This window comes from Aythya marila (genome assembly GCF_965140915.1).
Source record: "Aythya marila genome assembly, chromosome: 2".
Taxonomy (NCBI): domain Eukaryota; kingdom Metazoa; phylum Chordata; class Aves; order Anseriformes; family Anatidae; genus Aythya; species Aythya marila.
The window spans coordinates 41,091,597-41,117,873 of NC_139043.1; the positions used below are offsets into that span (position 1 = coordinate 41,091,597).

The following is a 26,277-nucleotide window of genomic DNA, read 5'->3' on the forward strand; positions in this document are numbered from 1 at the left end:
ATAGTTGTTACAAAGGTAAAGCAACTCCATTATGCTCAGCCCTCTCTCATGAAGTGAAAATTACACAGAGAGAAGAGAATAAGCAGAAATATTTTACTTCTTTAATTCAGCTGAGGGCTTAAGTCCTCCTTGTACTACAGAGACAGTCAGAACATTGTCTTGGCAACGTTTCCTGCTGCTTTCTAAGTCAGTTATTAGTTATTTTACCAGTTTATTAGGAACATATTTCATAGCATAATTTATGCATGGCAAGGCGTGAACATACATAAAACCATACAGATGCATTAGCTGCCTTCCACAGGGTATGCAGAATTAAGCCCTTTGAGTTTGGGGGTCTTTTTTCTTAGTTTGGGGGATGAGGTGGGAAGATAACCGTGTGGTTAATGAGCCGAGCAATAATGGATGAGGAACATCTTAAAATATTCCCTAGAAACCAGGAAATGTAGGAAGAGTAAGGCAATTAAGGGGATCCCGGTCTTAACACTTTATTATGTATATTTATAATGAGTATTTAATCTAATGCTGTGCGATGGATTAGAAAAGAGGGGGAGGCAGGCCTCTTCCCCTTCGTACATTTAGGTTTTCCCTCCACTGCAGATTCACTCAGGGCAAATTGTTTAACTTCAGCTGGTTGGAGGCGTTCCAGCACAACAGCATTTCACGGAAAAAACAACACCCTCTCGAATCCCCAAACGCACGGCTGTCAGCACCGCGGTTTGTTCGGATTTGCAGAAGCTGGGGACGAGCTACGAGGGGGCCGGCACCGATCCCTGTCGGCTCCTGGCCTCCCGGCTGCGTGTCCCGGGCCCAGCCGGGCTCGCCTGCGACATGTAGCAGCTCGTGCTGCCCATCAGGGGGGTTCCCCAGCAGCAATACCTTGAGGACCTCTCCCAAAAAGTCACCTTCTTGGAGACGTCTTTCCTAAAGGAGGTGCCGAACCTGGGTGCGATCAATTCAGGGCCCAGTCCCGCGCTGTCGAAGGCCGTGGAAGTTTTGTCCTCGTCTCAGTGAGTTCAGGTGTGAGCAGAAATTGCCAGTAATGCCAGTTCATCCTGTGCTGTGCAGTAGGTGTCTGTAACACGATTTTCTGCCAGCCGGGGCCCACCACCCTCACTTAATGAAGGGCCGGCCACGCGTTGAGGCCAGGCTCCTTACCCGGCTCTTGGCTTCCACTTCAGACGTCATCTAGTGTCCAAGTTGCATCCTTTGTTTTCATGGAGAAGTCTGGGAAAACTAGGTCAGTTTATCCAAGTAGAAATTATTATTTTATTGAGTTAACTCTGTGGTGACCCGCCGCCTGTTTGCCTTCTCAAAACCAACTCCCTTGTGTGCAGTAAGGCTTGTGCTGGAAGTTGCAATGGCCTCAGTAATCACTTTGATTTCAAATCAACAATAAAAAGGCTTCTTTTTTTAGTATCTTGCTGTTTCCTGGAAACAAGTGTCTGTCTGCTTTGCTCCTTGTATGTTCGCTAGATCAGACTGGTCTGGTGTGCTGTGAAAGCACTTAATGTGGAAAGGTTATGTGCTGGCATTACTGGGGATATTTAAAAAAATCTTACGGAGAAATCAGGATTTGATGCTACTTGACCCTGTCTGGCAGAATTAAGTTCCTTAAGCCCGTCCTGTAGTAGCTACCCTGCCTTCTTTTTTAAATAATCTGGTCCACTTGCTCCTATTATTTCAGAACTTAAGACACAGATAAAAAAGCTTTTTTTTTTTTTTTTTTTTTCCTTTTTTTTTTTTTTTTTTTTAATGGAAGAGTAGCTGGAACATATTTTAAAGAACTTCTTTGGCATTGTACATAAAAGATAGAATATATCAAAATAGACAGTCTGATAATTAGGTGCAGGCTTGGGGAGTGATTCATGTCCTAACAGGAGCGTTGAAGCAGCTGAGGTTTCTGCAGGTGTGCTGAGGGAATTAGACCCCATACTGCCACAGTGCTCCTGCCGCTACATAAAGCACGAGTGCAGATGTCTGGAGGATCTGCATTCATACATGAAAAGTAGCATTTCTGCCTGTGTGAATTATGGACAGAGCAGTATTTATTAAACACACAAGCAGCAGGCTTTGTCTACTATGTGCTTTCCTCTTTGAAGAGTCGCAGGAAACCTGGTGCTCTCCCAAGCTCAGAGACCCCAGGCATGAGCTGCGAGCCAGAGGCAGAAGCATGTGAAGAGCCTCAGCTTGCCTGTGCAGCGCCTCGGAGTGGGCAGCGAGATGCCAAGGTTGAAAGTGAATTTGTTTACCTGTGTCAGCCGCCAGCTTCAGCCCTGCGTTTACGGGAAGCTGGGGACGTGGCCAGCCAAGTGCTCCCAGCCCGGCGCGGCCGGCGCGTGTTATTCCCATTGACCAGGGAGCGTGTTGTGGCTGGGCTTAGCCTTCCACAGAGCTGACAGTCCTGTGGCTGGGAGTAAAAAGCAGCCCCCCCTTGACCTGTCTTTTGTTTCTCCTTAGGTTATAGTTTGTGAAAAAAAGGACAATGTAATTTTAAAAAAAAAAAAAGTAAGAACTCCCCACAAACAAATTTACAGATTTTTTTATTCCAACTGCTCAGCTTCTGGAAAGGGAGCAGAAGTAAACAAAATGCATTTTTTTGAGCATATTATTTTACCATTTGATTAAACTGTTCTTTCAGTATTATGGCGAAACCATTTTAATGGCAAGCAGTGTTAATGAAAAATAGGACCCAGCTGCAGAGCATGTCCGTGGGCAGATGCTGCCACGTGCCCACCAGCTGTGTGGGGCTGCACGTAGATGCGAGGCTTCAGCGTTATATTTTTTTATCTGCTCTTCCGGTGCTTTTAGGTCCACCTCGCTGAGCAGTACAGTGCTTTCCTTCCCATCCCAGGCTGCCTCTCCTGGCAGAGCAGGTCATCTGGCAGCAGCCCTGGCAGGGAGGTTGAACGCTGCCTTCCCCCCCGTCTTCCCGAAAGCATTGAGAGCTGGAAATAAACTCCCGATCCTTTTTTTTTTTTTTTTCCAGACATATCAACAAGCTTCTATCCTTAGGAAAAAAATTCTGTGTGTTCATAATGGCGTGTTTTCCACATTACCTTCAGAGGAGTAGGTAAATAGCAGCTGAGCTATTTGCTTGATTTTATTATTCTTGGCTTAGTGGGAGGCCAGGGCAGCAAGCTGCCTAGGCTGTGATGCGGGCTAGCACCGCGGTTCAAGACTACAGCTCCCTTTCTCAAAACACATCTGGAGCAACTGTTCCTCCGCCTTCATGAGCTCAATTTACGCTTGCATGAGGTGATATATTCTTTGTGCTTGATGAAATACGCAGTGCGCACAGGCCTCTTCAAATGTGCTGTCAATTGGCAGCTCTCCCGCTAGATGCACCTTTACACAATTGCACAAGACACCAGGAGGTACAAATGTGAAATTTAGCCTTGGGGGCAAAACAAAGAAATGAAACTTAGCTATGAATGCGGTATTATCCATCTGCAGATAGAGATATTAGGTCTGATCCCCCACTACGTTACTGTAGTTTTACACTAATAGGGCTCTGCTGAGATCGGTGGAGTAGCACCACTGCACAACTTCAGCAGTACTGGGGGGAAGCTGGGGCTGGGATTTTTAAAGCCGGTGAGTAACGTAGGACTGAACCCAGTTTGGGGAAAGCCAAATGGCATTCACTGCGTGAAACCTGCCTTAATGAAAGGGAAAAATGCAGATGGCACACCATCTTGGTGTTCCTGCTCATCCTTCTCAGGAGACATTGCCCTGGGTGCTGAGTGGCCAAGTGTGACCAGAGGGAAGGGGTGCCAGCTCATCTCCTTTCTTTCCCCCAAAAGAGCCTTTTGAGTTGCTGTCCATACAATCTGTTTTATCGCGTATAATCAGAAAGCCTAGGTTTGTACCATAGCTGAGTCTCATTCTTTATATTGAATTAACACACTTATATGTATTATTGGAAAGCTGTTTTGTTGAAAAAGTTTGGCTAATGTTGCTGTCAGGAAAGAAGTTGCAGTTTGTCACGATAGGTAGCTTGCCACTTCAGCAACAAGCACATCAAGTTCTTTTTGTTTGTGCCCATTAGGATGAGAAATAAAAGAGCTGTAGCACTTTGAACCGTACGAGGGGCTACAGTCAGGCCAGATACCGGGCAGAAACAGTGTGGAGTCTGGTTTTAGTTTACAGCAGTGCACTTTCCTTGCCACCAGCAATCCTGGATAATGTCCAACAAATTGAATTGATGACACTGGATAACCCCAAGTTCTCCCAGTTGCGAGCCATCCTACTACCATGACTGTCTCATAAGAGAAATTAACGTAATATTTGTAGATGAGTAGACTGGTTTACCTTTTGGTGACCCTGGAGAGAAAGGTCAGGTTCAGGATATTTTTACCTGTAATCGGTTATCCATAAAGAGTTAGTGTACCAGACTTCAAGATTGTAGCTCAAAAGGGCAGTTGCTTTGAGAAGGTAGCTCGAAAGGGCACTTGAACAGCTGAAATCAGATGAGACAGATTTAATGGCCTCTTAGTGACTTCTGACTGAAAGTTCAGAGTTTGAAATTTAGGAATTTTTCTTTCCCCAGCCTGTGAAAAACAACTGTGCTATTTTTTTGTAGTATAGATTAATAGAAAGTTAATGTCAGGCTGACTATTTAGAAGTATTTTTCAACTGCTGTGTATGCATTTAGTCACTTCAGCTGTAAGGAAGAGAAAGAATAATCACGTCGTGTTTGTGGTTGTGTATATTTTTAGCTAATGTGTTTAGACACTGCTGTTCCATAAAAGCTGTCCAGTTCCCCAGACTATTTCAGTTTAACCAGCTGTACGCAGAATTTTATCTAGACAGCTGAAGAAGTTCCTGGTAAATCCATTGGGATTTTGGCAGACGAAAAAGTAGATGGCAACCACGACGATACTTCAGTTTCCTGGGGATTTTAGTTTCGGGGGGATTCTCCCCCAGGTCAGCACTGGGCAGCAAGTTAGTCACAGCCCCGTAAGTCTGGGAAACCTCCCGGGATGAAGTGTTTTTTTTTCCCAAAGCTCCTTTGGAGTTCATCACTGACCAGGGAAAGGGATGGCTGCCAATATCCACCAGGTGATGCTGTTACTCTGCAAAGCCTGTTGCAGGTGTCATGGTAGATCTTAATAAAAATTGTGTTTCTTTACATGAAAGTAGGGAAGTGACTGATTCCATGCAGGATATTGAGGGGAGATGGGGCAGGGCATGAACAGGGAGGGTTTAATCTACCTTTGTAGATTATTCCAACAGCACTAGGTGAATGGGGACATTGTGGGACTTGCCTATGGAGAAGCTCCATCTCACGGGAATTTCTGGCAATAAGTAACTCGAGGTGATGCTTATGTGAAATACAGACGGAAACATGAGTGGCTGAGTTGCGTCTTAGTCAGTGGCTGATGGGTTGGTTATTGCCATTGCAGATATGTTGGTGGGACTTTGTAGGAAATGTTTGTGATTTATTCTCCTTGAAATTGTTCATGGTAGCCTTTGGAAGCTCATTAAGCTTCAGTTTCTAAGAGTTTCTAGGTTATCCTATTTCACGGTGATAATTGGTGATATTAAAGCACTCAGAGAATGGATATCTCAGGCCAAATGCTGTTTAAACAGTTTATCATTAATGTATAACCATGTCTCTCCGTCTAGTTTGATTGCAACATGTAGGGAGAGACAGTGAGGGAGATGAAGGAGTCTGCTTTCGGTTCAGCCCGTGGCGTATGCTCCATGCCTTGTGTGTCCTGGCTCTGACTAAGCTGCTCCACTTACTGCCTCATCTGCCCGCCACACCTGCCTGCTGTTTCTGCTGGGTTTCTTTCACTCATTTGCTTGCTTTCTGTCTTTTAAACTTCTCGGCTTTGAAATTTCTCGTGTCTGTTTAGGACCTGCTTCGTGGGGTTTGTTTCCATCTGTATTTCTGGAGTCCTGATTTTTATACTTTGACAAGTTCTCATTGTGTCGGGCACGTTCTGCAGAACTGGAACCAGCCCTGCAGTGATGCAGTCAATATACAGGTAGACTTTATCATGACATCCCTGAGCCTGGAAGTAGTTGACAAGCTTTCTGATTTTTTTTCTAGCTGAAACACTTTAAGGAACCTTCTCTAAGTTCTTCCCACAATCGCTTCCAAAATAGCATTTAGAAACAGTTTGTTTTTGTTGTTGTTTTCCTTCCATTTCAGGTCTTGGATTGGCAGTTTTAGATGTTTTTGTTTCCATATGTCTTAAAAGCAAAAAAAAATAAATAAAATAAAAATAAAAAGTTTAAGAAACAAGCAAGCAAAACAAATAAATACGATTCTGTGCCATTTCCTTATTTGTCTTTAAAATTATAATAAATTAACAAGAAAAAGAATACAAAAGCCATACCTCTCAGCTGTTCCCCATGTGTATTTCTTGGCTTATTGTTCTGCACTGGCTTGGTTATTTTGATCCTACGTCTGAGTTCGATCAGTGTTGTTTTTCTTCAAGGGACTAGAAACTCCTTTTTTTGCTCATTCCATCTACTAATATTTCAGGGATGTGACACTAGCAGGTGCCAAATTTCATGTCAAAAATAAAATTTTCAGGCTGATGGAATCCTTGAAACCACAGATCAAGTTTCAGGCCAGTTGAACAAAGCTGTAGAGCATCCATTTGTATCACTCATTCACATAATGAAACCTGTTCTTTTAACTCAGTTCTTGATATATTAACCCTGGAGTTATCCTCATACATAAATGGGAGATGTGTTGCTTTCGTCGGTTATAATAGGATATAACCATATAAATCCCCTGTGCATGAATGGAAAAATAGAGCCCCTTAGGCTATAGGTATCAAAGGTCTCCCCTATACTTACAATAGCCTAATAAGGTTATTTTGGAGGCACAGGTAATTACTCAGGGACTCCCTATAGCTAGTGATTCATTGTTCGCTGCTGAAACATTTCTACATGAATTATGTTTTAAACAAGCAAATCCTTGGCCTTCCCTTTCTTGGGGGGAAAAAAGAGAACCTAAGGGACACAAAATTCCACCATTTTCTGTGTTAAAACGCTGTTTGCTAGTTAAAAGCATCGCGTTATTTGAGCCAATTTAAATGTAGCGTTGTGTTTGGTACTGCTTTGAATACACGAGTGTGTGCTTCTGAATTTCACGTTTTGATGCAAATATTGTTGTTGTGATTAATTTGATATTTAGAAAAGAATGTGGATACAAGATCTCGGTGCTATGAATAAAACAGTCGGAGTTAACTGTCCCTGGGGATAGAATCAATCACTGTTGTAGAAGAGGGTGACATTTAAAAAAGAAACTCAGAAGAAAATGTCATGCTTAAAAAATTAGATTTAAACGCACTAGCTCCTGATTGATTTTTATTGCACTCAGATGGATACACTGATTGATTATCAGGCTTACAAATGTTTAGTACCTTTCTCACTTCTCTAATAATCAGAATAATCTAATTTTCAATGTCATTTAAGTTACTGTATTCAAGGTTATAATAGATCATATTTCTAATAAAACATAGCAATTATGTAATGAATAATACAGAGCTGCTAGGCAGAGTTCAGATTCACCTTCCTCAAAAAAAAAACCACACACACACCACCACCCATGACTGGAAGAGCCGTGCAGGGTGGTGATGTCCTTCGGGTTGGCGGCGCTTTCCCCCGCTGCTGAGCCGAACCCGGGGCGCAATGCCAGGGCTTCCTGGAGCGCTGGTCAGGGCACCCTTGCCGTAGCCCAGCAGCATTTCTCAACAGGAAACCCGGGGCAGGTTTGAATGCTTTAATATATGCCTGGGGAAAAATGAGAGCGTGCCAGGTTCTCATGAAGTTCCCTTCATGGTTTGTTTCTCTGCGCTCCCTCTGAATTCTGAGGCCTGTCTGCGGAGAGATACGATCTCGCTGAACTCGAGATGTTTCCTTCTGGCGGCCGCGCCAGACAGCCGACCTCGTGGGTTCCTCTGGGTTAGCTACACAACATGCAGTTTTCAGCCGAGTTTGGTTTTGTGCTCAAGGCTCCGTGCTCATTACTGGCTTCGTCCATTAGAAGCAAGAGTTTTTAATGAGAAATGTGCGTCGCCTCCGATCGTTCTCCATATGTCAAAGCTCAGTTTTGGCACGAGAATTTGTTTTAAGATAGTTTCCTGTTGTTTTTAAAGACCGAGCGGCTTTGCCTGAAAGAAAACATTATTTCATCTGGAAATCACAGCCCAGGAAAGCCAATCCATTTATAACTACCTGGTGTTCTGCATCTTGTAAAGCTGTGTTTGGCTTGCAGTTGTATGGCTAGGAAAAGAGGAACAGGGCTCTTACCCTTCTGACTTGATGGCATCTCGGTTTGTCAAGCATGATTGTGTTGTTTTCAAGATGATTTTTTCCTTGTTTCTTTACTTTTGGCAGAGCTGGCGTGGAGCTTATGCAAAAGGTCGGGTGGTGGTGAACTCTCATCCTGTGCTGCTCCCCCCGAGGCAGCAGCAGGCTGTAATATGCCCAGCCAAAGGGGAAAAACAACCTCCTGGAGCACAAACTCTTGTCGAGGTCCCCATGTCCGTGCCTGCTGCCATCAGCTCCGGTGTGTGATGCACAGCAAGGCACTGCCTTCATCTGGGGGGTCGGAGGGTCTGCCTCCTCATCCTCTTTTGGGGTGCTAGGTCTGACAGGATTCAGGGTTTTCCAAGGGGACTGTTGTGACAGCCATTCCTGCACGCTGCCGTAAGCCGTGGTGAGCACAGCTTAGTGAAAGCCGATGGGGAGAAAGGAGGTGCACGGTGTCTGGGGGGAAGTCAGGCATTTGTCCTGATGGATCGGGCTTGGCAGAGGCACTGGCTAAGTGCTTCGCATACTTGACTGGAGTTGTCCACAGCTGCTAACTCGCTGGACTTGGAGATTTTAAACAGCTACATCTGGAATTTGAGTGTCGGGACGTCAAGGGACCAAAGCTTGCACCCCTGCAAGCAACTTGGCTTTGCTGGAAGCCTTGGGTGCGAGGCTGAGCGTCAGCCTCGCCGCACGGGCACGGCACCACGGGTCCTGCCCTTCGGCAAAGCATCGCTGCGAGGGGCCGGAGAGCCCTGCCTGCCCTGTGCTGCCCTCCTCCCTGGGCTTCCCGAGTGCTCCGAGGTGCTTCTGAGGGCCGTGGGCTTAACAAATGGCTTCGAAATACCTCGGGACAGGAGAAGTGTGGTTTCGCAGGAATGCGAACTGACTGGATACGCTGGGAGTTGTCAAAACAGGAACAAAAACAGTTAACTAGTACACAAAGCTACTCAAAGGTCACGGGGATCTCGGGGAGGCAAAACAGCCATGATAGCATTTCGAGTCATGAATTTATAGCTGATTAATCATTATAATACGTGAAAGGTGCTGTCAAACTATCTTCTGGGCGTCTGGGGCAGCAAAGGTCACGCAAGTAATTGGGAAAACGGTGCTGTGGGTTGGAGCTTCTTCACCACGGCACACGTTTCTGCCGCCGCCAGCAAAGGGGAGTGTGAGAAGTCGGTGTGAATTTTACCTGATGATCTAGAAACTGCCTAAATCTCTTGGGCTGGATCCCAGCCTCCTCCAAGGCCAAGTGGTGACTGAATTTGGTGGGCCAGTGTCACGACACGCTTGATGTAATCCTGCTCAAGCACAAGAGTTGCCGTGTGGCTGCTAAATGAGAGAGCTGGGGGCCTCCAGGAGAAGCTGTTCATGCCTTTATCCTCAGCTTCAACTACAGCAGGCCCCGCTTCCCTTGAAGAAAGCCATCCATCCCTGCTACAGCTTCAAGAAGGCAGAAAATGTGTCCGAGGCCGAGGAAGGCAGCGGGAGACCTGGCGTGAAGGGAGCAGACAGAAGGGTGGGTAACACTGGAGGGCAGGGGCTGGTCCCTCACGTCGGCACAGCACCAAGCCCTGCCGCGGCTCCCCGGCGGTGTCTGGGTGTGGGAGCACAAGTCCCAGCCTGCGCGTCCGTGGGGTGACGGGGAAGCTGTCCCGGGGAGATGGATGGCAGCAGACGTGCTCAGGCCTGGGCGGGCGGCGCTGGTGGCGTACCCACACGCAGGGATACGCCTCTCTCCGTGCTCCTCACCACACGCACGCCTCATTTGTGTTTGAGTTTCTGTGACTTCAGTGCTTCTGGCGGGGCGAGGGAGCGTCCACACTGTCCCCTGTCGGGAGCTCTTAAATAATGCAGCCGTCGAGTCAGAATTTAGTGCCCAAGTAATGAAATTCATAACCTGAGTTTTCCACAGCAGCATTAGCGGTGACACAGATTCATCACTTTCATATCATCATTAAAAGGCAGTGGAATTGCATCTGGGATTGATGTGATCATATGCATGTAAAGACTGAGATACAAAAAGGTGTGATTGATGTGATATAAGCATAAGCTGTAATCCAGAACTATTCCCACATGCAGCGTGACAGTTCCTGCTCCCCGAGCACTGATGGCTTTGAAATTTACTGTGTAAATGTGTGTGCTCGTGTTTTTATTTAACTCTTTTAAGCATAGTGCTGCCTTAGTCTTTTCCCCTCTTGTTTTGAGTTGAATTATACATGTGGTTGGATCTGCATAACAGGTCAACATTACAGAAATTCTTTATATTTTTGGAGCACTTTATTGTGTTGTCTTACAACGAGTGCAGAAATGCAGCTAGGTCCCATGCAGCCTTAGAAAAATGCAGAAAATATCAAAAGTAGACGTGAAGCAAGACGATACATGTTACTTGGGCTTTACTATTATTACAAAGACCGTCGGAATCGTAGAAAAAAGGTAACAAAAGAACAAAACCTGTTAGTTTTCAGGACATGTTATTTCTCCCCTTCCACTCTTCCTACCTTTCAGTGCTTTGCTCATGAAAAGCAAGGACAGAGCTGGGCCGTTTGGTGGTGGGGGCTGACCAGCAGCTGTCCCTCTGCCGGCCTCTGGAGGGGAAAGGCCCTCAGGTGCAGCGGGAGGAAGAGCTGCGCGGTGGCAGCACGGGAGCCGTGTCCGGATTCCTGCCTGAGTTATCTCCTTGCATCTGGGAGCTCTTGGCAGCTGCTCCCAAGGCCGGCCTAAATAACGTGTTTGTCTTCCATGAGGAGCTCAAAGCTATTGAGATAAGTAGTTGCTGAGGCCGCCTGTTTAGCAAATTTGTCAATCGTGGAGCTATAAGTAAATGGGGCTTTATTACAAAGGCTTATTGCTTTTTGCGGTTGTGTAGGAGTTTACATAATTTTCTAAGGAGCTCTTTTATCTCCCAAGTACAGCAGTGATTAGGATTTACTTCTGGAGTGCGGCAGCAGTTGGGAGCACTCGAGCTGTTCGTGTTGGCCCTGGACGTTTTTTCAGTGCCTGGGCCTGATTTGTGCCCTGCCCTGGGACCCGGTGAACAAGGCAGGGCACCGGTGTTAGGGGAGTGTTTGTCAGAAGGTGGGGGCATCCATCCAACTCCCCCAGACCTGCCTACCCTGCTAGCACCGAGCCTTCACAAGAAGGCGCCTCTTTGCCTTTCCTGTTCACTTTTCTGAGTCTCTGTTACTCCAGATGTGAGAACTGATGGTGTTTGAGGATAGGCTTTAAACCATCAAGGTGCTCAGCATCCCCGCCCTGACCCAGCAAAGCACATAACTGACCTCACTGTGGATCTTTTCGCACGATTCAAGTCAAGTGCATCCTTAAAACGTTTGCTGGAGCAGGGTCAGAGTCCTCTCAGTTGCAAAGCCAAACCTTTGGTCAGAAAGGTATAGGTTGGTCGTCCTCACCACCTGCCAGGTGCACCAGTCACCCTGTCAGAATTCAGGGCACTGGTCTAAATATCACGAGCGTTTGAACACGGGTGGATGTTGGTGTTATTTTCTGTTTGGTCTTTGAGGTCTTTAATATTGATACTGAGTCTTTGGGGAGAGGGATTGATTTGGTTTGGCTTTGTTATAAAGCCTGGGTTCCTTGTGCATCTGGTTATACTTAAAATGTTAGCTCTAGCTAACATCAAGCCTCTTGATGAAATACACAAATACTGGCAGTGCTGCGGACACAGACCCATCTCCTGGGCACCTCTTGTAAAATGAAGCTATTTTCGTTAAAAGAACAGAGCAGCATGGTGATGGCGCAGCTGTCATATTTTATTACAGGACACAAATATGAGGGAAATCAATTACAGAACGAGTGCAGCACAATGCATATTTCTAATAATCCCCCACAACTCGGCAAAGGTAGAAGGCTGATCTGAGTGCAGGAGCAGATGGCAAGCAACTTTAGATAGCTTCACTGCAATTTTTTGCTCTTTCAAGTGTTTGTGCTTCTCCTTTGATCTTCAGATCTTGAGTTTAATGTTTCATCTTCTTTCACTGACTGTTTTCAAATTTAACTTCCCCTCACATAATTTTTGCTGGGTGGAGTTTGTATTAAGTACGGGGTTGGTTACATCCCATGTTGTGAAATCTAAAAAAGAGAGACCATTACTTTCTTCAACATGGTTCACATCCAATAAAATACCAACTACGTCACTGCAGAGAATTTCTCCACGCACAATTATAGTGATGCAATGAAAAAATCCCACCGCACAAGGTTAATAAGAGGCTCACGGTGCATTTGAAATTGTGGTAGACTTTCCTGGAGGGTAGACAGTATGGAACTATCGATAAAATGTCCACAACAAACACATATGGAAATTTGCTTTCACCGTTATCCCATTAAATTCAGTATATGCAGATGAGTAATTGAGCTTGTGAAAGTATTCTCTGTGCATATTACGTTTTTATCTCCACTTGTATAATTCATGTTTAAAAAGTTGCAGTGTTTTGAAGTAGATCAACAAGCATAACACGGGGTGATCTGAGTAACCACATGTGATCTGTGCTTGTTCTTCTACAGCTGTCAGAAATGATAGGAACAAAAAGAAGAAGGAACCTTCAAAGCAGGAGTCCACAGAAAACTATGAAATGACAGCAGAGTTGGATGATCTCACTGAGAAGATCCGAAAAGCTCACCAGGAAACCTTCCCCTCGCTCTGCCAGCTGGGAAAATACACTACAGTAAGTATGGTTTGTAGATGATGTATTCTGGATTCAGGTGGGTCGTATGAGTTTTGGATTAGAGACTTCTGATGTTTGAAATGGGTGTAGATGTACATGCAATCCGTGGATCTCCTTAGCCATGCAAAAAATGTGTATCTGCATGGAAATACGTGCACTTAACTGTAAGCATTACTTAGCAGTATTATACAGAAAGCTACAGACTGAAAGACTAGTCCAGAAAAGAGACAAGCTTGGAGTCCGTGAGTGAATTACATACCAGCATTGATCAGAAATTTGTTGGCTTCCAAAATCATGTTTATGCTTGCGCATCAGCAGATGGCTACTTTGCTGGTGGAGAGAGTTCGTAAATGGTACTGGTAACAGTCCCAAGGCTACCATGGTCAAGGAAAATGGGAAATGTCTAAATAAACCAGTTTCCAAAATGTTTATTTGTGCTGTATTCCTCTTCTAGTCTACCAAAATACCCCAGAGCAGCCAACACTTTTGCTGCTTTTTAGAAATGAAAAATCAGCTCCAAGTCAAGAAGGTCAGTGCAGTAGGAATTTCTCCAGGGGGTGATGAATCAGGGAAATACACTTTTTTTAATACAAATACAAGAGAAAATACAATGTCAAGTTTGCCAATGCAGTAACGAAAGAGATGCCAAAAGTTAATGGTAGGCAGTACTCAGAGTCCTATCAGTAGATGAGTGACTTTGCTGGTCTGTTGTTGCTGTCAGTTGTAGCAGCACCGCCTGTTCCAGAGGGATGTGCCAAACGTCCTGCTCTCAGATGTGAGGCTGGGAGATGAGTGGATGGCTGGGCCAAGCAGCTGTCTGCCTGCACAGTCCTGGTCCCCTGCCCCCAACAGACACCAGAAACCCAGACCTAGAGGCCAGGTGAAAGCTCTGTCACTGAGTTCCTCTGCATTTTTCAGAAAACACCCCGCTACTGAAACAAACATTGCATTTCTCAAAGAGTACTTTAGGCAAGATGAGTGGCGTGAATATTCAGTGAGCAGGGTGCTGTGTTATGGCATTCTTGGCTATTTATTAAGGTCAGTTCAAAAATCTCAGATCTAGGTGTAAGATTTTGAATTTAAGTGCAAGAAAAGCAGATACACGTGTTGTGACATTAGGGAAGAGCATATTTTTCACATCACCGAAAGCAGCGTGTTTGTTTTCACAAACATTTTTCACATTTAATTTCGAGACCTGCATAAAATTGTTGGCACTGGGGAAGGCTTCTGTCCTCTGCATGCTTCTCTGGTGCTTTCTCTGCTCATGTTAGATGTAGTCAAAACAATCAATGCCGGCGTGCTGGTAAATACTGCCGTAGTAGGCAAGCACAGTCAGACCCCCGGGGACTAGCGCAGCATGCGAGGCTGGAAGCTCGAAAACAGCCAGCTGGTGACATAACCAAAGGCAGGGCTGGGGGCTGGGGGATTCATAGCGTGTCTTTTCAAGGAAATTCCTGCCTTAATGCCTTCCACCCCTCCCCACAGCACGTGTGGTTGTGTGCCTTCATCCTGAAGGGAATAAAATCTTCCAAGCAGGCTCTCACACTTCTGCTAATGCACGAGCGCTTCTGGACAAGTGTGAAAAATCTTCCCAGTTCAAAGGCAGTGAGTCTGTGCCTCGCAGAAGAGGTGATCGGGTGTCCACAGCTGGGACACGTAGCCAGACGGGTATGCATGCCAGAGTTTATTGCTCACGGGCTGCCTTGCAAATGCCCTGGCTATCCCAGAATAATGTATCATATGCCTCCAAATGGGAGCGCGTTGGTGCGTGCTGGTGTGCTACCTCTGAGCTGGAAGAGCGCTACGGCGGGTGTGGTGGTACCTAGTGCTGGTGATTGACCAGGCTCTGGGTGGTTGAAAGATAAACCTGGGCACCTATATGCTTGCATTACGTATTGGATGCTTAAGGGCCATTAATATTTTAGCTCTTGAGATGATACACGTGGAAACTGGAGAGGGTCTTGTCACGAATGAAGGCGTATCATACTGCTGATGCCTTCACTCTTGGGTTCCTGTTGACCTTCCCGGAGAGTTGGTGTCCCTGAAGAAATTTCAGAGCCTGCACTGAGAGCACCTGGATTTCCATAACGGATGAATCTGAACTGTCAAGGAGTCCCAGGTAACCCCGATCCCTCTCTGAGGCTGAATATTGCTCATTAATAACCCACTCATTAACAACCCACACCGTCTCTGAGGCTGAATGGTGCTCATTTCTGTCACAGGACAGATTGAGCAACTTGGTGAAAGAGACTTGTTTTTATTGTTGGTCTTCTGGAAGTCCATAGCGGTTAGCTGCACATGGCTAAAGTCCCTGCCACTTCGTCATGTTTTGGTACTGCACAAGTTGCAATAACAAAATTATACAGGAAGAGTTATTTTTGGCTTACCTTGAGAGCTACACAGCTTCCTTCAACAGCTGCGTCAGAACTAGTAGTGGTGGTGCTAAATATTAACTGTCCTCTCGCGTCGTTCCCATAATCTCTGTGTGAAATGCGGGGTATTTAAATCTCTCTTCTAGCTAAGGTCTGGCAGCCACTCCAGCATTTGAGATAGGAATTCAGCGTAACAGCTCGTTTTTGTGAGTGTTATCTTTGCCTGGCTTTGAAAGGGACAAAGTGCAGCACTCCCACAGTTGCTTGCACCCAATAAAGGACCTCGGGGATTGAAATATTCTTGAATATCCCTGTGGCTGGAGTAAGGGGGCTTCATCTCCAGCTGTCTGTCAAGCGAGGGGAGAAACCTTCCTGTTTGCACAGAGGATCCATGACTTGCAGGATGCGGAAGGTGTTTGTGCTGATGGAGAGGGACACAGCTTCAGTACTCAGACACAACAGCATGAGCTGGTGGCAGGATTCAGGTGAGAGTCTTTCCTTCTGAGACACTTGAAATAGAGATCAGAAGTCAAAAACAGCACACGACCCTTCTTCTAAATGCTGAGCCCAAGGAGAGCTAGAAGCATGCGATGCTTCTAGCATCATTGCTCTTGACAGTAACAAGCTAGTACAAGTAGAAAATAGCCAGTCGTGCTTTCCTGCCTCGTCCTGCAGGCTAACATTCACGCAATGTGGTGCTCTCATGCTGCAAAGCGTATGGATTGCTTCTGTAACCTTACAGGGTAGGGTTTTTGTTTGGTTTTAAGTGAGAGGCGAGAAATGAGCACATTTTTTCAAAGTGGATTCACCTGAATTTCATGAGCTTTGCACTTGCGTAGTGATAGGAACCGTGGACAGAAGAATCTGCTCCATACGTGCAATTCCTGTACACCTTTGGTTATGTGATCTTTTGGACCGATGTAAAACATGGTTTTGTTTGTTGCTGGAAAGAGCAAAGAATGTAAGTATATGAGAGTGGAATAAAAAAGAGCTTGCAGAGATACAGCCATAAAAAAAAATAAAAATCTGTTCAGACATTTAGCTTGCATATCCAACTCCTCTTCTTGGCCACCACAGCCTGCATTTCCTGCAGGAAAGGTTATGTGGCTATTTTTTCCCATTGTGTATTTTTACCTGCTCAAAGAAAGGTTTTGGAAAAGCAATTTCAATTACCTTTTTTATATCCATCTGCTCTTTAAAAAGAAAGAGTCCCTATCTGTAATAATTACTGTGCTTTGCATAGTTAATAAAAGTCTACTTAAAATAATGGGGGAATAGCACTTGTATTAAATTCCCTGGGTCATTTGACTTAACAGTTGCATTTGGTAGGCAGGGGCAAGTATAGTTCTGTCGATGATGAGAATCAGCAAGCTGTTTAAACGTAATGGATTTCAAAAGTCCATCATAAATAGATCTGTTTTATTACTGTCAGCCAGGTAAGAGAAAGTGCCCTAGTAATTTCTCTGGAGATGTCATACTTTATAGTATAATTGAGTGTAACTATACTGCTTGTCCCTTGGGACTGGCATTATTTGTAAGTCTACAGCTGTGTTACATCCAGCCTCGTGATAAAGAGAGGATAAAACAGAAAATAATTTTTACTCTGTGGACCGACCTTGCTTCAGGTTCTCCCAGGTTGCTCTTTGCTGGCTGGAAGCGGAGGCGTCTCCCCCCTCGGTGGCATTTTACTCTTTGTAAGTCCTTGGCGTGGAGGTTACACGCCTCGTGCTCTGTGCCACCGGAGAGGACACAGATACCCCGATGCTGGAGTGGAGCAAAGTGTGCTGTGCTCCTTGGTGGAGCGGCAGGAGCTGCAGTGCATCGCTGCTTTTACTAAGGAGGCGTAGCAAGTGTTCCTGATTAGGGGCTAGTGCCCCTGCGAGCCTTGTTTCATTTGTAAAGTGGATTTTAAAGACAGTAGGGATTCTGCTACTGTGTATGTTTCTGGGAGTACCTCGTCCTGTATTGTTAATGTGGAGACGGAGCAGCCCGCAATGAAAAACAAAAATGATGGAAAAAAGGGGATCAATTTATGTGGCAAAAATGGCTGTTTAATTGGATTTCATAGCAAGGTTGGGCTTTTCCACTGATAAAGATGTCACTAGGGTGTATTACAGTATTGTTCTGCCATATGTGCACTGGTGCAAAGGCCTGAAAAACATGCAAGACTGCTCCTGGAAAGGACACCCAAAAAACTGCTTCAGGAAAATATTCAGGAAAAGTCATAGCGTCTGCATGTTTTTCACAGCGTGGTTAGAGGAGATCCCCAGGCAAATTTAATCAAAGTTTCCATTTCTAATGTGCATTTTATTAACCCTGTGTTCTGTTGTTGAAGCTATACATTGATACTGAGTCAGTTTTGGTTTTACACAGTCAGAAATGCTGCTAAAAATCTAGCGATCCTCCATGATGCTTGCGACCACATCCATTACCGAATGAAATGTTAAAAGTCGTCCCATTTGTAGCATCTCAAAGATAATGTGTAAACCACATTAGACCCAATGCCAAGGATCTGGCAACCAGCATAATAAAACACCAGGTTATTTTGTGTTTTATTAACTGCCCCTTCTTTTCAGTTTGCATAATGGTGAGTTAGATTTACATTTGTTAGGACGGCCGTGCATTACTCTTAATAGAAGACATGTCAAACTTCCCGTTGCCAGTACTGTAGCATGATAAAGTAACCTCATATGATACTGATGAAGATTTCGTTCACACTTGCTGGTTTCATGCAACGTCTTTTTTTCCAGATGGATACCCTATTGTAAAATGATTTCCTGCTTTAGGCTCTGCTTTGTGTAGCTCTACGCTATGCCATCTTTCTATGAACTGGATAAACTGCCTATTAAATTTAATTACAGCCTGAATGACTGCACATCTTGATCTTATTTTTCCTCCAATGTACTGTATTTCACCAAGGTCCTTGAGGATGAAATAAAATAAATCTGAAGGATGCATACTCCAGTAGCCGAAAGAAATGTTTCAAAGGGCATTACAATGACTGTTAACCCATTAGTTTTGGACCATTTTGAAGGCAATTCTTTAGGTTTAGCATTATAAAGACATTTTCTCCTATCTTTTTGACTGTCATTTAAAAAAAAAAATAGAAATTGTTCCCAGAATAAAAATTCAAATAGAAGTGGTGAAGTTAATTTCTTATCCCTTAAGAAGGAGGGGAGCAGGGCAGAGCACGTACGCACCTTTAAACTCTTCATCATGATTAGCATTTATTTTTTGTAATAGTGGCCTAGTATAAATATTTCTGGCTGGAATCTCTACTCCGTTGCAAGTGAAGGTGAGTGTCAGGTTGATGGCCCCCCGGGACCCATCGTGGCTTTCCCGTGCGTGGTGGTGGTGCAAGGCAGCAGGGGACAGGGTGAGGCAGCGGGAATGGGGGCCTGGTGACAGCATCTACAGCCCATGTCCTCCCTCCCACTTCTTCCGTCTGTCCTTCCTGTGAAAGAACCAAAGAAAGGCGGTGGCCTCCAAGGTGACAAACCACTTGGGTGCAGTTCTGGCTGGTGGAGAATTCGTTCCACTCCTTGACTCCTTTCCGTTCCTTGACTCCCGTGAAGGTCTCCCGCTGTTTCCAAGGGGGTAGATGTCCTCACCACCAGCAGTGTCGGTGGTAAGGTCACCGGAGATGTTTCCTCCGAGGAAGTGCAATCCATGTAAGCTGAAAGCTTTTTGATGGCTTTTTACCTGCCATGTCTGTTAGTGTCAAGTTGACTCCTCTTGTTGAATTTTATAGATAAGATGTACGATCACAAGCAATGCTGGATCCAAATGCTGTCAAAACAGGAAAGTGTTGCATGTAGGAATGGAGGAGAGGAACATTGGGTATTTCAGAGCTCCATCTTCATCTGTTTTTTGAATCACAGATGGGTTGGAGGTGACTCTGGAGGTCTTTTTTTGAGTCAAGGTCAACTCTTGAGTTGAGTCCAACTTTTGTTAGACTAATCAAATAAATGACAGAAGCTTTTGAGTCAGCCAGGTCTTGTCTAACATCCTCTTCATGTTTAACTTATTTAAGGGTTAAGTGCTTTGTTTGAATGTACAAAAACACGGATTTTCGTGTTAAGATACATGAATCTGTGGTCACTGAAAGATGCAGCAGGAACGTCTTTGTAACACTTCAAACAGGAGGACGCATATTGGATACCCATCAAATGAGCACATAGCACTCATCATCACACATGGTGTTTCTTGTAACGTTGTGTAAAGAAATGTTGTTTAATTCATGGGAGACCTTAGCTTGAGAAAGCTGTAAAACCCTCGCAGAGCCACAGAGCAGATAAATTAAGTAGAACTAATTTGCTGAGATCTTAAGTATGTGAAACTATGTTCCAAATGTTGTGCTGCTTTTTCCAGATGAGGACACAATATTCTTGTTCCACTGTTCATTTTATTTTCTGGGGTAAAACTGTAAATTGTCTCTCTCAATGCACTTATTATATAATGGCAAGGAAGAATAATGATAGTGGCATTTGAAAATGCTTAAGTTCATTTGTATTCCTTGTACAGATGGCCTCTGCAATCATAAGTAACAGAGAAATATCCAAGGAATTTTCAGGCGATTAATCCAAGTTTAAAAACAGCATCATCCCAACAGCAAACTGCAGAAATTGCCTGGAATGTTAATAGAGAGCACTTCTAGAAGGAATACTCGGTTGTTGTTTCTTTCCCTTGAAAATCACTTACTGAAAGGGATGTTTTTGATTTATGGTGCCTTCTGGCTTTCTTTCCAGAACTCCAGCGCAGACCATCGGGTTCGACTGGACCTTGGGCTCTGGGACAAATTCAGTGAACTTGCGACAAAGTGCATTATTAAAATAGTGGAATTTGCAAAACGATTGCCAGGCTTTACAAGTTTGACCATTGCAGACCAGATAACTCTACTTAAAGCAGCCTGCCTGGACATACTGGTACGTACCTTTATATATATATATATTAATATTACTGCAGTACTGATTTATTTTCTAGTTCACTCTGTTACTGTAATTGACAGAAGGTTAAATACTGCCCCAGCTTTATGGTTGCATACTTACCGGTACAGTCACGAGTGCACTCTAACAAGTCTACTAATATTGGTTATATAGGATGACTGTACTTCTCAAGATGTGTATTAAGTCCTTACAATTTGTGGATTTCAACAGAGCTGAAAGAAGGGCACATTTTGGTGTTGCAGCACTGAAATATGTACTACTTCAGAAAAATGTCCCCATTGTTAACACTGTGACTGTTTCCTTCCTTCTCCTCCTCCTCCCTCCAAAACATCGTGCAGGCAGCACTGTGTATAGAGTATCTAGGAGGAAGTCCTCTTTGTGAAGTTTCAGGAATGCACTGTATCTCTAGTCTGGTGACTTGAGGAACCAGACACAAATATTTAGAGTGATTTTTTTGCAGGTTTTGATGTTGGAACCTGATGTTCCCAGAGCCTGGCAGGCACAAAGCCTTTGGTACACAGAATTGCCTGCTTTCAGGAGTGCTACCCATGGAATTAGACTCTAGGGGACTTTGTACAAATTTGAGCAAAATGTCATTTAATTTTAAATAGGCAAGCATACAGTTTACAGAAGGAAACTATGCAGATAGGCTTGAAGTTTTCCTCCAGAGCTTGCCACTGGGTCAAGGCAAGCTATCTTCCCTTTGTCTGCAGTTGTTTCTGTCACGCTGACCTTCAGAGGAGCCCTCTGGGATCTTATCATTTCTTTATAAAGACCTTAGAGGTCTTCAGGCTTTTAATGGCAAATGTGCTCTTTATTGTTGACCGTAGCCATAGCTTTAAGTAAAACAGTTAATTCTTTAAATGTGTTTTAAAGATATCAAGTGTGTTTTATACATCTTTCAAATGTCTTCTTCTGAGAATAAACCTTCTGGTCCTTACTGAACCAGGTGACTTTTCAGTACGGCCAGGAAGCCCTTTGTAGGATGGGTACTGTAGGTATATTTTTTGGCATAACACGGGAGTTTAACCTGCAGAGTTTGAGTTAAAGTAATTAATCTTCGAATTTCTAAAAGTGCATTGCTTCAAACAGGATCATATTGAGGAAGACATTAACTGCTGTGACCTTTTCCTCTTGTGCTGTCAAGAGCTGTTTTGAAGAATCGCATCTAGAGGACATTGATGTAGGAGGAAAAGTGGGTGGGAGAGGGGCAGGGATATTATTCTTTGGCCTATGAAAAAAGGGAAAGCTGAGGTTGCCCTGCAGTGCTCAAGGTTCACCTCTCATTGTCCGCTTCGTCCGGGCACTCATTCAGCCCAGACTGTCTCCTCGTTATTGTGTGTGGTCCCTCCACAAGACAGAGCCATTTATTCCCAATCTCATGCCTGTCGTCATTAGCTCTGGTATGATAAGGTGCAGTTACGTTCCTCTTACACTGAAAGGCATGCAATAACTTATAAAGTTTGGCATTTCCTCAAATGTATTCTGCCAGAGGTACAGGAAGAGAATTGCTTTGCATTTGCAAACTACAGAAAATACCCAAAAATGGTGGTGCAGAGAAGGGGTCAAGATATAACAAAAAACTGTGCAATCAAACTCTTTAACCCTAAAACTTCAGGCCTTAAGCAGCTTCCCCCTGCTTGGAGCTGCCATTTACTGTGCCTGTAGCTACTGGAAAAATAATCATAATCTAATTCCGTAACTGCAAAGGATCCTGTGAGCTCCTGAAGCTATTTTTTGGGAGCAGTTACCAGAGCATCAAGTATGTCTGGCCCCCCACATGGTGTGGGATCCCCTGGTAGTTCTGCGTCTTGCTTACCTCATGCAACCTGGATGGGTGTTATCAAGTATTTAGGGGAAGCTTTTCTGCTGGCATTTTTGTCAGAAGAGTCTCACAGAAGCATAGGACATTTAGAGTTGGAAGGAGCCCGCGGGGATTGTCAAGTCCAACCCATGACTCAACCCAAGACTGATAAAGTTATAGACAAAGGTACAGGTCTAGATAAAGGCACTTCACAGACCTTGATCAAGGAGGTTAAATAAAAGCTTAGTTGCCAGAACGGAAAAAGAATATTAATAATGAAGCAGGTAGTAAATGATGAGTATATTTCAACTAATCCATGGATAGAAAGGGTTGATTCTTTTTTTTTTTTTTTTTTAAACATGATCCACTGCTTCGGTTCTGGGGGAACATGTCAGCATTCAAGCTGTACTTACAAATTTTCCCGAGGTCTGCAATTCCTGACCACCCTTCTTTATTTTTGACAAAACTGGAGGGGGTGGCACACCTGAGCAAGCAGACATAGCGAGTGCCATAGCTCCCCGTAGCAGGGAAGGGCTGAGGCTTTTTCAGAAGCGGGAGCAGGTAAGGTGTGTGTGCTGCGAAGGGTCCTAACTTTCCTGTGCGGCACTTATACAAGCTTTATGCGACTACTTTATGTGCTGCTTAAAAAGAAAAAGGGATAATTACCACCACCGCTGCCACAGTAATGTGCCGTGCGCGCACGGTCTGTGAAATGCCCATAGCCATTAAACCCACATCACCTGCACATAATCTGAATCGCAGTGTGGTTCTGTATCTTTATTTAAGCTAAATTCCAGTACCTTCAGCACTGTTTTCCATACAGCCTGCTTCCCCCCCAGCGAGCTGGCTCTCCTAATCACGAGGAGCATCCTGAGTGCTCTGTGTTGCCGTACGCCCGCAGCGTGAGCACGGGCACTTAGTGCCTGCTGGTAGCCCCCGTGCGTGCTGCAGGTGCCTTTCTGCAGCCACCCCGTCCTGCACCCCTGTTTAGGGGCAGGGTCTCGTTGCCCCAGAGTGAATTGTAAGCATTTATAAGCCTCATCAAGGGCTCGGTTGGATCTTGCAGCCTTCGATGCCGAAAAGTCCTGACACCCCGACAGAGGAGCCACTGCCAGGAACTTAATAAGCTCTATTGGATTTGGGTCAAGGAATCGTTTTATATACAAACAAACAAAAATTCTGGAAGGGAAATAGTATCAGGCCTCACAAGATAGTTGAAGGCGCCAATTGAGAACGGTGGAATTTATGTTTGCTCTGGAGCCAAAGGTTTCGGGGGTAAATATTACTAAAATTCAGTCAGTAACCCTCGTAAAAGTGACTGCTTCTGTCTGCTCGTCCGCTGGCCCCGCAGCGGGAGCACCAGCAGCCTCGTTTTGTTCTGGCAAGGCGAATGTGGAAGGAGTCCAGAGCTCAGTCTCCCTTAAATCTGATGGATAAAGCCCTAAGCCCTTGAATGCTCATCCCTGGTAATGTCATTTTTAAACTTCTGTTGTAAAATCCTGCACGTAAACACGGAGCAACCTGTGCTGATGGGCACGGAGCGCTGGGGAGCTTTGTTCACCTGCTGCCCCGCCACAGGTCACCTGCTTGGGAAACCGTCCCGCCCGGCTCAGGCAGCCAACGTGGAGAAACAGGATTTCTTACAGAAAGCCCGGCTTACCTAACAGATCTCTTTCAAGCAGGTAACGATTTTATGGCAGCACGATTTTGTAAGTGCAGCTTTCTGGATATTTCTGGTTTCATGTGACCGGTAGGGATGTGTCTTTTTTTCTTTTTCTTTTTTTTTTTTTGTTTTTGCCTTTTTGTGACTGACTCATAGACACTTGAAGATATGTTCTTTAAAACAAAGGGTCCTTTAATCATGGGCAAGAACCTTATTTATGGCTGCAAGTGGCATTTAAGAGCAGAGTGACAGCTCAAATACTTGGCTTAGTTACAAAATCTGAACAGTGCTGAGGACATTAGGAGGATGTCTCCTAGACAGTTTAAAATGGAGAAAGATACAGTGATTTCTTATTTTGAAGTGCTGACATTTCCCATATGTTCTTCAGTGAATATGAGCTTGAAATCAACTTCACTTTGACACTGGAAGTTTGCCCAAGAAAGGTTTAAGAGCAACTCAGCAATATCCATAGCGTTTCACAGATCTTGATGAAGGGCATAAATTAGAAAGAAAAAAAAAAAGAAAGAAAGAAAAAGAAAAAGAAAACATTTTAAATGATCTGTCTCAGAGTTTAATAACGGTGTGTTGTGGGATAATGTAGAAGGAATGCAGCAGAAACCTGAGACCTGATTGCTCCAGTCAAGTTAAGTGCGCTGCAGAAAGCACATGCTTGAGCCTCAGCTGTGCGGGTGCCCCGTCTGAGCCGCTGCGGGCTCATCCAATTAAAGGCTCAAGCAGCATTTCGGTACCAAAGCCTCAAGGCTGCCTTTTGCGAGGAGCCCTCCCCGTCGCTGCCTGCGCCTGGCAGTGACTGCATTCTGTGGGCCCCGTGGGTTTTGATGATTCTTTCTGCAAGGCCCCTGGAAGCTGCTGCTGTGTCCGGTGTCTCTTTAGGATGCCTTCTGGAGATACCAAAGTGTAGGCAAGGGTGAACTTCAGGGGAGAGAGCTGCCAGCGGTTACTGGCAGCGTAGACCGTGGCAAACATGTTTTCTTTTATTGAGGGGGTGCCATGCTTGGTAACATTAATTCCTGCTGATAATCCTCAATCACACTTTGGTGATTACCCAAAACCTTTGGCGTTACCATCAGCCTTTTCAGATCACTTATTTTAGAGGGGATTTGTGGTTAGTGAAGAACCTGAGTGTGCGCGTTCGTATTTGTGCCGCTCTTGGTTATTGATTTGAATGAGTTCAAGAGTTTATTCCAATCTGGGAGCAGGGGAACGATGTAAAACACATCTGGCCAACCGCAGAGAGTCCCGGTGCTTCGGCGTGTACCCACCACGTGAGATAAGGGTATTACTCAGATGTAAAGCAGCTCAAGAGCCTTCTGCAGAAATACGCCCCATTAAGTCTCTTACCAAGGAATTTTAAAAGAGAAATAAGAGCTTCCCAGTAGGTCTCTCACATGCCGTATCCTCCTCGCTCTCCTCCCTGCTTATTTGGGGCAGTGTTGCCAGGCAAAGATGAAAGTGGGAGAGCCAGCCCCAGCCTGGTCAGCTGCCAGGCGGCGGGGGCCTCTGACTCAGAGCCCGGGTAGTCAGAGAAGCAATTAAAATTCTCCCTGTGCTCAGTTACATTTGTGTAAATCTGTGCAGTCCAATCCTTAAAACAAAGTGAGATGACTGCATGGGACATAAATGCAGCCGGGCCCTGGAGAAAAAAGGGCCGCAGCCTTAGCTAAATCAGCTGGACTTCGCAAGATTTCGGCTTGGATTGGCTTGGTTTGGTTGCATTCGGTGATAAGCCGCCTCCCACCTCTGGTTTTCAAAACATGAGGCACTGAGATATGTTACACAGGCATGCCACAGGATGGATGTCCTGTCCTGCACCTCCCTGTCCTCCTGCCAGCGGGACAGGGAGGTGGCGAGAAGGTGCTCAAGGGAAGGAAGTGGACGAAGAGCAGCAAGGACTCCTGACTCACAGGTCACCCTGTCCTGCCGCCTGGGAAGGATGAGAGGAGCAGTGGCCTCGCAGCTGCAGTCAGCAGCGAGGATCTCGCCATCTCGAGGTGGCACCCGGGGCAAGCCCCATGCAATCCCGAGCAGTGGAGAGGAAACGGGCAAAGCACAAATGTGTGTGGAGATCATCTTAACCAGCGTATAGCTACGGTGTCAGCATCTGACAACTGGCCATACAGTGGCCTGAAGTCAGGTTCATCTTCGGTTAAAAAATCTGTGAGGGAAGTAGGCTGGTATTTCTGAGCAAGCAGTACTGCTGCGCTCTAGCAGACGTCCTGCCTGGGTGTGCAGCAGCACTTCCCAGCTCCTGCACCCATCTGAAGGAGAGCCCAGCAGCCTGCGGGCACGCGGGAGGCACCAGGGGACAGGGAACGTTGCAGCAGGCAGGGATGGTGTTTTATTCAAGTTGGTGATGACTGGGAGTTACCTCCTGTGCCTTTGCTTCTTTGGCTGCTTTTCCATTTTGTCCTTGCTCCAACGGAGCACTTGTTCACTTGCTGCACACCTGGCTGTGTTAGTGCAGCAGTATTTTCTGTGGTTTGCTCTCAGGGCAGAAATGAAGGAACCCCCA

At 45.2% G+C, this 26,277-nt stretch overlaps 1 protein-coding gene across 6 annotated transcripts in view; it reads left to right on the plus strand.

The window, feature by feature from the left end:
• The window catches only part of RARB (retinoic acid receptor beta), a 313,765-nt gene that overhangs the window by 281,755 nt on the left and 5,733 nt on the right, over positions 1-26,277 (plus strand). For all 6 annotated transcript variants that reach the window (XM_082753762.1, XM_082753761.1, XM_082753763.1 and 3 more), the window contains 2 exons: positions 12,799-12,959; positions 20,080-20,256. In XM_082753762.1, the coding sequence (XP_082609888.1) occupies positions 12,799-12,959; positions 20,080-20,256 (338 nt within the window). The remainder of the gene's footprint in view (positions 1-12,798; positions 12,960-20,079; positions 20,257-26,277) is intronic.